The following is a 15945-nucleotide window of genomic DNA, read 5'->3' as shown; positions in this document are numbered from 1 at the left end:
GTTCCAGACAATTATATAAAACTATCAATTGTCAGCGATGATTCACGTTTGCACTATGATGTAACATAGTTGACAGCGATGAAACGCTCGTACAGAAAACCTTGAGTGGCATTTAAATCAAGAAGATAAAATAGAAGTTTACATCCAACATGTCATTCAATTTGCAAGCACAATTGACATTCATTGGTTATAAGTAGCCAAGCATGGTCAGGGTTCCACAGCGCTGTGGAGTTCTGTGAATTTTAGCCTGGTGGTGACCTTGACAACTAATGATACAGACTACAGATGAGAGACAGATAAGATGCTTGCAAGTCAGTAGGATTGAACTATATGCTATTCAAAACTGCAGACTGCCTACTCCTTATTCTAATAATAGGAACTATAATATAGTTCATATGTACCAATATAATAATACATTAGTACTTCATTATCTGCGCTTGCATTGGTTGAGCGCTATGAAGGTTATATAATTTCCATGGCGTTATGTCAAGCACGCTGTTTGACAGGTCGTTCACTCTGGGTTGGTGCTAAATAAGTCCTTAAATTGCTGTAATACAAGTTTCCTGACAATATGGTTAGGGTTTGTCTCCCACGCTGCTATAAACTCCACTGTAATATGGTTAGGGTTTGTCTCCCATGCTGCTATACACTCCACAGCAATATGGTTAGGGTTTGTCTCCCATGTTGCTCTACACTCCAGTGCAATATGATTAAGGTTTGTCTCCCATGTTGCTCTATACTCCACTGCAATATGGTTAGGGGTTGTCTCCCATGCTGCTATACACTCTACTGTACTATGGTTAGGGTTTGTCTCCCATGCTGCTATACACTCTACTGTATTATGGTTAGGGTTTGTCTCCCATGCTGCTATATACTCCACTGATAAGTCTGATTAAAGACGAAGCAGCTGGCACTCTAAAGTATAGTTGTTTAGAGTTTTATGTTGTCTATATATATTATGTAAATGTATACAGGCCTACCTACGTATGTTCAAATCTATATTCTTTATACATCTATATATATTTTATATACCTTCTCTTTTTTATATGACTAAAATTTTTCGTTCTATGCTTGGTGTTGTAGCAGCCACAAGAAATATTAGTAATAAAGATCCTCTAGTTTTAAAACACCAACTTTTAGAGGTTACAATTCTCTTTTCTACCTTGAAACGACATGCTCACGCATATGTAGTTTGATAATTAAAATGTCAAGTATTGTTTTTTAAAGAAGACATTCTGAATTCATAGTTAAGTTAGTAGACCTTCAGTGAGTTGTTTACATTTTATCTTGTTACCTACCAGTTTCTTGACAGAGACCTCAAATTGATTAACATTTAGTACTGAGTTTAACAGTAGAAATCATGTTGAGTACTACTTCAGTAACCACAAATGGAATATGATTGTTGTTATTTGTATGATTAGATTAGGGCTGAGTTATTTAATTTTGATTCAAACTGTACTTTGGTAAAAATATTACAACTGCGATAGCCTTGCATAGTGAGCTTTCACTAAAGTTAGGTGTTGTGTATCGCTAGTAATGTTTCATTTCTAGCTGAATAAAACAGCTGACTAGAAGGAGGAGATCGTCAGTAGCTCGATAATCATCAAAAGGCTGCCGTACAAACTATAGAGCAATGGTGTGGGCCACATTATTTTTTTAATGTGAAGAAATCCACTCGTAGAGCGCTCAATAGGAAACAAGAATTAAAAATTTGTCGTATTCCAATTTATGTTAGTAAAAATATTGCAAAAACGATAGCTATTTATATAATTAGTTTTATCAAAGTCATGCGCGCGTGTGTGTGTGTCACATCCAATAACTTAAAACGTTGCATTCATCACTGAATAAAATAGCCCATTAGAAAGAAATGTTCAACTGTCTGTTTCCTGCTCATAAAACTGTCTTATAAATCAAAGAGCTGTTTTAGGAAAGCCCTAAGTCATTAGTAATGCCTATAATTGTATACTGGTAGATTATTAGAGTTATAAAAACTCACAAAGTTGTTTTGGTGACTAACAATAATTATCTGTGGTCTGAGTAAAAATAATGGGTATTTCTCTAGATTTGCATCTGGTGGGTTTACTAATATACATTTATGATGGGCTATTATTAAAAACATGACTTACACTCGGCCACCATGGAAATAACAGAAGTGAAAGGAAACCACATTATTCAAATCTGCGTCACCTAATCACGTAAGAGCAAGTGAGAACAGGTAGGGTTCTTATGACTAAGAACTCGCTAATTCGCAACTCCGAGCTTTTTGCTAAAAACTGATGCATGCTAGGAAACTCATTAGCTTAAGTCACCAAATATGGTTGTGGCGTAGACAAGCCTAGGCGGAACTAGCTGGCATCAATCCAGGTCTATGACTGATTATCCACAGGAACGTTTAAGTTATAAAAAAGGCGTACCTTGGAAGTTTAAAAAATGTCAGCGTAGATAAGAGAGTCACAAACCTTGCAAAAGAGACTCCCTTGAGCGTAGGAGCCGAGATGACCAGAGATATAAGGCTACGCGCAGATGTTTAAGATCGATGTCTCCATGCTACGCAGCTCAAGTGCTGCGTGGAAAATGAACATTTAAATATGTTTTTAATGAATTAATCTATTTAGTAATTTAGCACAAAATAACTTTCCTTCTCATTAGTAATACATCTAGTATTTACACAGCAGTTGTTAAAAGGAGTTCGAGGAGTTCTTTTCACTTGATTGCTTCATAAACTAGTGGGCAGATCAGTAGCACTCGAGATGCATGGCCTATAGATCTAGATCACCTGACCAGGCAAGCGCGCTGACCAAAGCAGGTTGGGGGTTCAATTCCCCAAAAAAGGCCCCTGGTTGTGACAGCAAGGTGTAACAATGATATTTTCAGTATTTCTTTGAAATTCCACAGTAGTGTTTTTGATGCAAATCAACGGCACACGCAACTTGCCAAAGAAATGGTTTCATAAAGCCTATACGAGAAAAATATTACTTTTTGTTGTGGAGGTCAAAGAACCTCATTAAAACATTAAAGATAATTAACTTATGAGAGACAGACTACAAATATGGGCGTCGTGAGCTCATATTAGTTTTATTGCTTTTAATCCTTAATCTCTTATGGCAACCAACTCTAACACTCTGTAGGAAAAATTGCACAACATATAATATGTACACGCAATATATATTCGACATCTAGCAATCATTCGAAACGTGTGGCTGGAGGTGCAAATATGTCAAAACGTAGCAAAGAAACTACGCTTATTGGCTTGACACACTGTCTCAAAACCATGCAATGCTCACAAGCCAGTTATGAGTGCTAGGAAGGTACATTCTGTGTCATTAGCCGAACAACCTGCTGGTAGTGTCAAGAATCACTGCGGCTATTCAAGTGCTTTTCTAAGTGCTTCACTTACTTAGTTGGCAAAGCGCCATACTGGACTTTTTTAAATAATTGTATCAACTATCAAACTATTGACTAAAAATCAGCAGAAAATCGAAACTCAGTTTTCAGCATACTAACAGTATTCTTTTGTTGTAGGTAAGGGTAGCTATGGCCTAGTGATCTGAAACTTCTGACTGTTATAGGTGAGGGTAGCTATGGCCTAGTGATCTGAAACTCCTGACCCGCAAGCAACAATTATTTATGGTCTACCTTCCAAAAAAGGTTACTGATGTTGACAAAAACGACATCCAGCCCTAACTTTTTTCCCGCAACTGGGGTGTGTCTCCACTTTCTTGTCTTCCTCCAAACATGTCTTCAAATTTCTTTGCCACTGAACTCAGACATGTCCAGTCAAGACCACAGAGCCATCGCTTGTACAACAATGGCTCTTAAAATCACACACAGCCTCTGCTAGCAGTAAATTAAGCAGACCGCGTACTTTATCTTTGAAGGATTGCTCCCACAGGCGAGGGTAGAATGAGAATAAAATAAAAAAGGAGTGAAGAACAATGTGATTGCGCAATAAAAATGGCTTAACATGATACGAAAGGGTACAAATTTACAGACGATGATTTTTGCAGCATGGGGTAAACTTACAGGCTTATTCAACATGATCATTCTGAATAGCAGTGACAAAAATAGTAACAATATTTAGCTAATAGTGATGACGGAGTCTCCTAACGCATTGTGAAGCGAATTCCTACGACAATCGGTAACCTGGAGAAGAGTCAGATTTCTAAAGGGTGGGTGACTTGTGGCCTTCTTACAGAGACAACTATTATGTGACAAGAGCTGAGCTGGCAGCACCATGCGCTGAGTGCACGAGACAGTCTCATATGTATGCCTCAAGCTAGTAAGAAAGAGTGCCAACCTGTCTGTGCCTCTCTTCTGAATGTGAAATATTATATTCAACTACAGAACAAAGCTTCAGTTTCTAAAAATCGGCAGACGATTTGATATTGCAAATAGACGATTCGCAATATATCGGGATATCATTATGTAAAAAAACTTGTAAACTTTTGTTAATTTTATTGTATATTTTAATTTAAAAAGAAACTGTTTGTGTTCGTATAATATATTTAATATATTAATATTAAAATATATATATTTAATATATTAATATTAAAATATATATACTAAAATATATTAATATTTTATATAATAATATAAATTATTTAATTAAATTATATATTAAATATTATATATTTGTGATAGTTAGAGACATTTATTACATAAATGCCTGTGTGTGTGTGTGCGTGCGTGTGGAGGACCATGGAATAAGCTTATTAGAAAACTATAAGGCCAGTGCGTTTAGTTACAGTATCTCTCCCTCTGAAAATCGTCTGGTGCAAGATAAATTGCCATTATGCAATGATATCGTTTATATGATTGACGATATCTCCTCAAATGGTAGCGATTGTCAAATCATCTACCTTAAAAACTGCCACCAAACAATTAAATTGACATATAATAAAGCTCTAAGGAGTGCCAACCTCGCTGTGGCTTCCTTCTGAATGTGAAATATCATAGTCAAATATCGAGTGCTCACATTGGCAGTAGAAAACAGGGAATCACATTTATAAGTCATCAATCAAATCAATCAATCGTATTAAATAGAACCAGCACCAACAAAGAAATAATAATTACGCAATAGCAGAATAAGCGTTTAGTAATCAAAGTGAAGTTTCTTTACTTTAAATTGCAACACTGGGTGACCAGCTAGGAAGAGATTACTGCAGCGACGGATGCGCATCCTCGTCCACACCTGCAGGTATTCAATTAAAGTTGGCAGTGTCTCCTTTTGTCTCCTCTTGTAAGATCTCCGCAGTGTCAAGTAGGCCATCACCTGCACGAACACATCAAAGATAGATTAGTAGGAATACTAGACTTGGATATGTTGATTCTTCAGGTTTTCAGTATAATGTTGATAAGAGTGACTGGTTGCCATGACTACTGCTAAATTCGGCAGCGAAATTGTTAAAACTGCTAACTAAGTCATGCGTGGCACAGTTCTGTGTTAGACTGGAGCAAAGAGTTTATGACAGCAACAAGGAAAATGTTCATTTAACCACTTGAGAGTGTTTTATTTTACTACCAAAGCGTGATTATATTATTAGATTAAAATATTAGTAGGAGTTGTCACCCCTGACCAATATGCATGGCTTCACTTAGCCGTGTTAGGAAGAGAGGGTTACGGTTTAATCTAGTCATGCAAAAACAAGGGTGAACTCAAGACAATGGTAAGTAGGCCATTCATCTAGAAACTAGGGCAAACCCCAGAAGATTACAACTGAAATATTATAGCTATAGGGGATTATAGCTATGGGGATTATAGCTCTGAGGATAAACCAATGCATTAGCAAGAATGACAACATTGTCAGCAAAATTAGCACACAACAATAATCATACCATTTCACATAACGAAAACTGAGGCAGCTGTAACGGCCAATAGTAACAGAGTTGCCAGGCAACACATTCGTTAAGTGAAAAACACCAACAAAACTTAATAAATGCACAAAAGACATCCTTGTAGTAGGGAAATGTAACTTTGGATTAGGCAAAGAGTTGCGTAACTCATTAAGCGGTGAACAGATTCAGCTAGAGAAAGTACATGGCTGATAGGTAGTAGCGAGTGCTTGCTGCCAAGTAAGCACTCGCTACTACTCGCACATAAATATTTATGATATTAATTATGACGAAGAACAAGATGAACCGGAAGGAGGAACAGATAGTCCTGATGCTACGAAGGCCATGCTACAATCTACTGGTACCAGTAGAGTACAAACAAATAATATCGTTCGAAAGTTTAGGGGGAGTATGCATGAGCTCACCCTTCGCTTGTGAATCAACAAAATTCTTGTTGCCTTATCTCACCACTTATTAATATGTTATAAACCTTGTCATAATCTCTATTAATAAATTCCACTTTATCAGTGTGTGCGTTTGTCTGTTAGTCTGAGTAAATACTATGCATTTTCACATTATTTGGCTGATTTCATCCAAACTTCACAGGCACATGCTCCGGGCCTTCAGCCAGGTCACCAAAATATTTGGGTTTAAAACTTCATCTGGTTCCTGAGAATCAGCCCCGTACACACTCATCTGATTAGAAACTCATGAAAGCCCCTTCACACGCATTAAGGAAAACTATCCTCAATGAACGAGTTCATAGATTGCTGTCATGGAAGTAGTGTAGCTATTTGTGTTGACAATCTACACGCGTGCTGCAGGCTAACCGACTAAAAACGAAAGAAACCCGGGCAACGCCAGGTTTAATGCTAGTATTATATACTTATTACAATACTTCAAACCTTCTATATTCTATACATTAATATAATCCCAGCAAAGCAACCTGTAGATTCGATTTTATGACATCTTTACTTCCCGATACAAATTAGCCACCATAAGTACTGTCTTCATCCATGGGAGTGCCAAGGGCCATAGCAACCTAACATCAAAAGCGCCGTTGCGTCGCAGTCGCGTGCATCAAAGAGCTGATAGGACAGGGTCAGTAAATAGAGATAGACAGTTTACCTGCTAGCTTCCTTTATGAAAAGTCACATGTTGTGTTCGGCACCATCCCCTTTAACCAACCCATCCTGAGTTTTGCCACTCATAGAAACCGAGCACATGAACAAAGATAGGGCAAAGTCAATGAGGGTGTACTCTGGGCATTACATGAATTCACGAACTTGACTTGACACCAGCAACAGCGTTAGCTGATCAGACTTCTAATCTATTACTCATAGAACAAAAATCTCAATGAGATAAATTGGTTTCCATTGAAACATGCATCGCCTATATGGGCTCGCGGAGGTGCATTAGTCCGTTTTAAGGTTATATTATAAGGTCGGCAGAAGCTGCCATTTGATGGACGTCTTGAAGCCAATAGTTCTGATGAATAAAACAATAAAATAGTCCCCATGCACTCTAATTGTTGGTTTCTAAGCAGAGAACAGCTGATTGATGGAAGGGTTGAGCAAATGAAAACTAACCAATACTTTGGACATGGAAATATTCGGTTGGGAAAAGCAGTTGGAGCAACTGCAGCCGGCAAGCATGCAACCGAACACTTTCTGTCACTCTGAATTTAAATCAGTTTGGCGCAGACTAAAATTCACTTTTGATCGAGAAAGTTTAGTGCTCACGGCGCGATTATCACACTATTTTTCACTATTTGTTAATTCGCGCAAAATTAAAACAGGAAATCTAAGAACTATGTTAGCTTTTAAGATGATTCCTCTGTTTAATGAGTTTGATTAAAATATTTATTTATAAATTGTACATTCTTAGCGAATGCAGTTTTTCACTTTCTTTTTCCATTAGTTTTGCCCTTTTAGTCGGAACTCGTTAGACCACTTGTTGCTTTTGTTACAACGTGTCAGTTATTAGCTAGCAACCTACCATTGACATCCCAGTCATCGAAGACAAGCTGGTCATTGCCAGCCACCCCTGACAGTTGAGAGAACTCAGCCAGTGTGAGAGATCCCAAAGACTCCAATGATTTCAGGAAGCTCAGGGGAGCCTCGGTACTGAGCAGTATTCCAGATGCCTCAACAGCGGTCTGAGGTACATTGATCTGATATACTGCCTCGGGTCTGCAACAAAATTAAAACCTCCAGCATTGTCAGTTCACAGAATCAGAGTGTGGGACAATCAATTCTTGGAGAAACCTTATTGGCTAATATCGGCTGCTACCAGTTCTGGTCCAAGACTTTGTAGAAAGATGACACATTGAGATGTTTCTGACAGACGTGGTCAGATGAAGTTGAAGTTTTGAGACCGACCCAGATGTTTTGTGTCGGATATCCTATTGCCTATCGCTAAGATGCACTGCAATTGGTTGCCGCGCATCGAGACTCCTTCAGTTATCTATAGAGAGCATTGAGAGCATGGCAGATGTGCATGATGTCCATGCCAAATAGTCATTGTATATGTAACTTCATTGGCAGTGGTAATCATCAACAAAATTATGTTTTTCACTACATGACAAAAGAAAGAAATAAAGAGACAAAACTGAGAAATTTTTGAGACAGTTGAACAAAAGTGTTTTAAAAGTTAATAATCTAATAGTAGGCCTATTGTTGAGGAGTCTGGATAGTGAATTGTGAGTTGTCGTGACAGAAAGTTGATGAACTGAAGCATACGATGGCGAATGCAGTATGCTGGTGTCAATATATGTGTTGAAGGATAAATATAAATATTCCGGGCATTATGTACGCAGGATTTTGAAACCTGTAACACAGAAGCTGAAAAGAAATGAAAAACTCAAAAGTGAAATGATGGAAGTCAGTTTAACGAAGTCGTATATAACCAATATTTTGAATCTGCATGCTCTCAATACCCATAGTAACGCTGAATCCACCTTCCATAGCAGTTTCAGCTAAGATGGAAGATAAAGACATAAACAACAAGACATAGAAACACGCGAAAAGTTTTCCCCGTTGCATCAGGGACAAGTATTCGTTGACATACTTGTAAAGAAGGACCGTCTCCTCATCAAATACTTCGACGGTGTCGTTGAATATTTCCCTTAGCACACCCACATCTGAGGATATCTCTACCATGTTTCCTGACTTCACACCCACGCTGAAAAAGGAAATAACCGTTGACAGTCTGATAATGAAGATTATGAAGTACTTAATATTCAAACAAATGGCGTAATAATGACTCAATGACAAATTTACATATACTTGTGATTGGAGGAGTCTCTCTTGCCAGCTTTACAACTCACCTGACAAATTGGAAACAACTGTTACCGCAGACAATAAAGCAATAGAGACACTCGCTGACAATCCTGCTGACAATCCTACAGCAGCATAACGTAAGACCAAAAAGTATACGTAAGACTAGGAAGTATACGTTATTATGTGACCCTCCCTAATTGGGCATTGACCAAACAGGTTGAGTGTTCATGGTTGCTGGCCAAACAGGTTGAGTGTTCAAGGTTGCTCGCCAATTATCCTTTTCTATTTTCGTCAGTTGAAGAATGGTTAATCAAAAACTTTTGTTTTTCATAATTTTCCGAAATAATTGGAAAAGTATTTATGTCGCTAACAATTAGCCAATAAAACCTGAGCAATTCAAAATGGCATCAATTGAATTCAGTAACGATACCATCATGCCAATGCATCGACCCGTTTCAGGCGCATGCCTAATAAATGCAACACGTACAATGCATAAGTATGGATTCGTCTACTCTGTCATGACGGTTCATGTAATAATAATAATCTTTACTATAATAAGAGCCGTGTCTGTCTGTCCAGCTAAAGCCAGGGTTGGAGGTTGGGATAAAAGTTCACTTCGTATGAGATTCGAACCCTTGACATTCAGCTTAGGGGGACCGATGCTCTAAAACCAGCGCTAATCATCTGCCTTCCAGCATTTCAGAATAACTGTGCACTTACTTATTCCCTGTGATTTATCGGCACACATGATGATCTTTCACAGCACATTGAACTGACAGGATACTAGTAATAATAAAAAACATGTAATACTTTTGGCATTTTATAAAAAGTACCTTAATAATACAGGTACATGTATGTCGTTGTGGACTACGAGAATACATAAATGATACCTATGACATGTGAATCACATAAATCATAACATGAGACTTATGCTCTCCTGCACTGTATTGTCTAACATGCGTAAAGCATGCAGCATAATATTTGTATCCTAATATCAGGTTTTCAGCAGACTGATAAAATCTGGTCATATAAAAATTGTTTCGTTTATAATATTTTAGACATAAAATGATTTTGGATCCATTAATGGACCTTAACACCAACATTTTACTTAAGTCAGCAAAGCCAGCAACTGCAAAGAATAATCCAAAAACTTAAGAACTTCAAGGACTTCTCGTAACGGTTTGCATAAAAATAGTCTACTATAGTCTACTAGAAGTTGTCTGCTCGCTCATGTTTTGTATGAGCAAGACATTTTGTATGAAGTAGCTGTAACTGCTACACTGTTTTTGGAGATTTCTCAAAAATTTATGTTAATCAATCCAAATTATACAGATTTCAGGAACCGACAGCAGGAAATGACAAAGGCAACCGATATCTCATCTAATCCGACAGTGGCAAACAGCCAGCCAACAGTGTATTGCTAGTCATTGCAGTAAAACTTCCTGAATGTTGAAACGAAGAGTCTAAAGCCAGCCATAAAAACTGGCTTCTCTGATAATCTTCCTACAGGATTAGTCTCTTAAAGGATTTCATGGTTAAAACAGCCTACGCAGGTAAATGAATGAGTCATCAAAGTTACGGGTGGAGTCACTGCCAAGGAATGCTCTCCATAGATAACAGAAGGAGCCTCGATGCCCGGCAACCAATCGCGGTGCATCTTAGCGATAGGCAATAGGATATACGACACAAAGCATGGGTGTCGTTCTCAAAACTATAGCCTCTGTCTATCAGCGGATGATATATAGAACTAAACTAAATATAGCCCTCGCGTATTGCGCAACCCCAAATAACAGTCAACAAAGGTGCAAGCTTGAACCAGCGGGGCAGTTCTTGGAAAGTAGGATACGAATGTAGCAACTAGGGCAAGATACTCGCATCCCATCTTTGAACTTATAACATTTACATATAAGACACTAAAATAATATCTAAAAGTCTACACTATTTGCATATAGATATGCTGAATTGAGTATTGCCTTTTACCATTTCAACACGCTCTCTCACACTTCCATGTATCTGAATAATTGCTACATTTCCATACAGTGATAGTGTAGCGGAACCTGGTGCACCAGTGCCAATGCGCTACGCTGTGCTGACAAGCAGATCATATTTCCATAGGGTTTCCATAGTAGAGCGATGGTTGTTGGATGCCTCGTGTCAAGATTGTATCTTCAAGGAAAGAAAGACCAATGGCGCACGCACAAGCGCGCCGCCATTGGTCGCTAAGGCTTCTCCATGGCACAAAGATGGCGTATTGCACAGGTTTTTCACTTCCAAACAGATACGGAATGATGACCAAATGAGAGCGACACGGCTGTATCCATGATGACGTCGCAGCACTGTATGGGTGCGTGTCTCTGCGCTATCGCTGAATGGCAACTTAGAAATAGTCTAAATCTTACACATGTTGGTACAACCAACTTGTTAAGACATGAGAATTTTACCAACTTTATATAGTAATAAGCTACTAATAACCTTTTATATTTTGGTTTATGCTAAAACCAAATTCAGATTTGTCTCCCTTGGCCAACCGACTCCTATGCAATTGCTGCAGATTATGCATTTTTATTACTGCCTACGCTATCTTTACTGTCTACCTGTCCATCAAAAGCTAAATTTAAAGCCACGTCGTACCACGCTTATTTTGGAGCTTAAGAAATACCCCCCACGGGAGTTTAACTCAGACATTTAGGTTATCAGTCAGGCACACTACCAACTGCACTACTTGACTAACATCCTCCCTTGTAGAGTAATTGTGTAAATACTTATTACACAAGATCATCTCTCACATTATCTTGTAATCTCTGTTAGTACTTCATAAAAATGTAGATAGTGAAAAATTGACGAATGGGCATGGGCTGTTTTCAAAGTATGAGAATAGTTAAAAATGAGAAATTCTGCATACGCTGTTTGTTGTAATAGTTGAACACGTTTCAAAAGAAAACCAAAACAAAAATTGAAGTATTACTGAACTTTGCTGACTTTGGCACTATACTCAACAGCTACACGCTATAGACTTAATTCCTTAGGAATGCGTACCGAAGAATTTAATTTAATAACAACGCACCCTTAATTAAATTGGCCACATGGTTTGGTTTTGTGGTGAACATTAGGAAAAGAAAATGGCATGATAATAAGGTGTTGCCCATTGCACTGAGGTTCTTAGAGATTTGAGTAGATACCGAGTTTGCACAACAACAATAGTTTGTTTATCACTGAAGTTCACCTTTTTTCTTACGCAAGCGCTAAGCTATAATACAGTGATGAATGGGGACATTACTCCTAGTTAAACTAGAGTTGTTTTTTCTGTAACTATTTTTGTAGACTACTACAGCTGCACCTCCTTTAATGAAAGCAATGGCTAGACATATTTGAATAAGCTATTGTAAAACTAAGTTGACAATATTGACTCCCTGCAGTGACAGCATAGTAACTTGCAGACAATATTGACTCCCTGCAGTGACAGCATAGTAACTTGCAGACAATATTGACTCCCTGCAGTGACAGCATAGTAACTTGCAGACAATATTGACTCCCTGCAGTGACAGCATAGTAACTTGCAGACAATATTGACTCCCTGCAGTGACAGCATAGTAACTTGCAGTTTGGTGAAATTTTGGTAATTCTTATGAGAAACATGCTAGTTAAGTTTGAGTACTAAAATGTCTCTTTAACTGATTTGTGTAACCATCAACAGTATATTATTAAAGTAATTGAAGTTATTAAATTATTATATTAAAGTTATTACTACTTGCTTAAATGCTATGGTTTTGCTTTGAATACAGATTAATGTGAAGAGGTTTTTCGCATAGATTTAGAAGTAAATATTTCTGTAAAAAATGCTTGTAGAACACCCAGACATTATTAGTGGTGCTATCGTAAAGCTGCTCCAATGATTTGAGCAAAGACAAGTGTATTATATTATTTCTATTTAGACCTTCTCTAAGACTATGGACTCGGGTTGGCGTGTCCCCTCTTATTCTATTTTATAGTTACACCAAGGCTATGGGGCATTGGCTAGGTTGTATGCCCCCTATTATCCTCATTCACATCGGCTCCATAGATAGAGGCGTGAGTCACTCGTCCCCTCTTATCCTTATTTGCAGCTACTCCAAGGCTATGGGCTCAACTATGTGCCCTTCTTATCAAACTAGCAACATACACTAGCTGAAGAGAGAAAACAACTACCTTTCTGGAAGAGGTAATCCATTATTATAGCTCAGTAGTCCAAGGAGCACGAGGAACCCAGCAGACGAACACATCCTGCATAACAGATTTTCAACACTGACTGCAGGCAATAGAAATAAATGACAAATCAGATCTATAGCTCACATACAAGGGTGGCATGACTGTCTCAGCATCAAGCTGTTCACATGCAACCAGAGTTGTGCCCATGTATAGTACAATATTTAGGAGTTATCAGTCCTTTAATAACACAACAGCTACTAGCTGATTAGCTGGACAGCATTTTATTTTACAACGATGTCTCTGGCCACCCCCCCCCCAGTTCAATTGTTGATCAGAGACTAAAGCCTAGTTTGTTTAGAAAAGATGCTACTCAGACTGAAGAAGAGGCAAGTCCAAAAGAAGAGTAACATGTACAGAGTTGCTGCCAAGGTAGCAGCACCTATGAAATCTGATTGAGGTAAACATCCCTAGCGATATATTTATATTAGTCTAAAAACAAATGCTTGAATCCGTCATCGTAGAGTCTGCCATATAACAACAATAATTTGGTTAGCAAGATATATCTTAACATTCAGAGCAGGCGTTGAATATTTATCTTTTGCTGTATCACAGATACAATCTTGCATATGTGATAAATATTAAAAAGATAAAAAGATAAATATTTTTATACAAGAGGTTTTAATATGAACAGCTAAAATTTTCACAAAAATTTATTCAGAGCATGCGTTGAGATGCAGTCTTGCATTTGTGATACAGCAAAAGACAAATATTTGTAAACAAAAGGTTTTAATGTGAACAGCTAAAATTCCTACAGAAAATTCTGTGTGGAATTTTCAAACTAACAAGACAAACATGTCTGTTTGTCATGTTAGTATCACAAAACTAATGAGACATCGAAGCAGCTGGTTAAAGAGACGGAGATGCGTAGAAGAGGCTAGTAACAGAGACAAATGAGATACACTCGATGTACAGTCAGAGCTGGTATATTCAGTTACAGCTTGTAAATAGTACCTTGGAGCGATGGAGAGATTCCTAGTAGTCTGTCTCCAGCCTGGCAGCGTTTAAGGTGAACGCGGCCTCTAACTACATAATGTAATAAAAAACATCTGCTAAAAATTAGGGAAGCACAAATCAAAGTCAGCAAGAGTGCTACATGATAATATCAACGATTGCTAACACGGCAGCATCATGAACATGTAGGTAGAATCTATTGACACTGAATGGGATGCTTGTTTTTGGTAGACCATGTGTAAGCAAGTGGTAGATAGTGCTGAGATGCAATATGCATGAATTCTGTTCTACAGTCCATTATACCTCTCTCTCTCCCCTCACTCTCTTTCCCTTGTTTTCCCTCTTTCTTTTTCCCTCTCTCCCTCTTTTTTCTCTTTTTTCCACCCCTCTTTTGTCCCTCTCGCTCTTTCTCATCTTTTTCTTAAATATGTACGCTTAGGTACATCTCTGTATCTCAGTAAGGATCTGCCCTGATTCCTCTTTCCTTTGAAGAGTGTGAATATAATACCGGTAGTTGTTTTGGTAATCGCTCATAACCCATCCTGTGCACCATGAGGGAAGGTCTGCCATGAATAGGAGGCCAGCCTATTTTAGGATTTTTGTGTTCTTGACCCTATCTTTCCAGGTAAGATTTATTTTGCAAACAATCTCTTCACTTGCATTTGGTACAATGTCTAGGTTGTAGCCCCACATAATAGGGGTGTTAGGATTACAGCTCTATATATCTTACACTTGGCTCAGATGGTTACACACTTGTTCCTTTACCAAACGATTTTAAAGTTTTCCAAAGGAAGCACAACTCATGATAATCCACTACACTACATGAAGCTATAATAATTCATGAGTGACGAGATGAGGTATTTTATCATTGAATCTGACTGGCATTCCTAAACACCTATATGAGGTCTAACTATGTCCACGCAGAAAACAAGCACTTTTCTGCCTCATTAAAACCCAATGCTTAAGAATGCAAAAGACGTTAACTTTTTTAGACCAACATACCAGAACATAAAAAGTTTACCTTCCACTGGGTGTTACACGCTTTCAGCAACCATACCTTATCACTACAGCAAGAGCTTACATAACAAGTTCAAAGGTCACCTAGACATGCAGTCAGATAATTATGAAATAGAATACAGCAACTTTAATCTAGTTTGCCGGCTATACAACTTCCTCATCTGATTTACGTTATATTGCTGTTAACTAAATAAACAGGTCAATTCTCGCAGCAACTAATTGATGTTAGATCTAATGGTAAGATGGAACTCTCAGCAACAGTTGCCGAACGAACCAATTTATCAGTAATAACAGATTGGAAATCTAAGCTCGCAGGGCAACACTGAGCTTAATGTAGCAACAGCCAGGGTATTCTCTATGATCATAAAGGTATGGATGGCCAGTGACTTCTCCAAAATCGTTCAGGTGTAGGCTTACGATCTCATAAAGAGGCTGGTCACCCTGTAAGGAGTGACGCGTGACGCAGTGGCAAGCAGCCCAGGCACCTCTTCTTCTCTTACCATAGGACCAGGTTTAAAACACAACAAGAACTTGCTAAAACGATTTGCATCAGCGTTACCTGTATGTTTATTTTCTAATAATGACAACCGTAAGTCTTTCAAAACAGCTCCAACAATAT

At 38.1% G+C, this 15945-nt stretch overlaps 1 protein-coding gene across 1 annotated transcript; it reads right to left on the bottom strand.

Moving 5' to 3' along the window:
• Nucleotides 1-4703: 4703 nt before the first annotated feature.
• Nucleotides 4704-14370, bottom strand: LOC137388640 (uncharacterized). The gene is made up of 5 exons (XM_068075114.1): nucleotides 14310-14370; nucleotides 13299-13373; nucleotides 8902-9015; nucleotides 7831-8024; nucleotides 4704-5272 (listed from the first exon to the last, which is right to left on the bottom strand). Exons 2-5 carry the CDS (start codon nucleotides 13370-13372, stop codon nucleotides 5202-5204), a joined length of 453 nt encoding a protein of 150 aa, XP_067931215.1. The 5' UTR covers nucleotide 13373; nucleotides 14310-14370; the 3' UTR covers nucleotides 4704-5201.
• Nucleotides 14371-15945: the final 1575 nt, after the last annotated feature.

Source organism: Watersipora subatra, chromosome 2, assembly GCF_963576615.1.
Source record: "Watersipora subatra chromosome 2, tzWatSuba1.1, whole genome shotgun sequence".
In the NCBI taxonomy this organism is placed as follows: domain Eukaryota; kingdom Metazoa; phylum Bryozoa; class Gymnolaemata; order Cheilostomatida; family Watersiporidae; genus Watersipora; species Watersipora subatra.
This window is presented reverse-complemented; position numbering and strand designations above follow the sequence as displayed.

Excerpts from the sequence above, each read along its gene's own strand:
- LOC137388640 (XM_068075114.1), bottom strand. The coding sequence starts at position 13,372 with ATGTGTTCGTCTGCTGGGTTCCTCGTGCTCCTTGGACTACTGAGCTAT. Across the intron at positions 8,025-8,901 it reads GAGACGGTCCTTCTTTACAA|ACCCGAGGCAGTATATCAGA; the intron begins GTATGTCAACGA and ends ATTTTGTTGCAG. Across the intron at positions 5,273-7,830 it reads CGATGACTGGGATGTCAATG|GTGATGGCCTACTTGACACT; the intron begins GTAGGTTGCTAG and ends GTGTTCGTGCAG.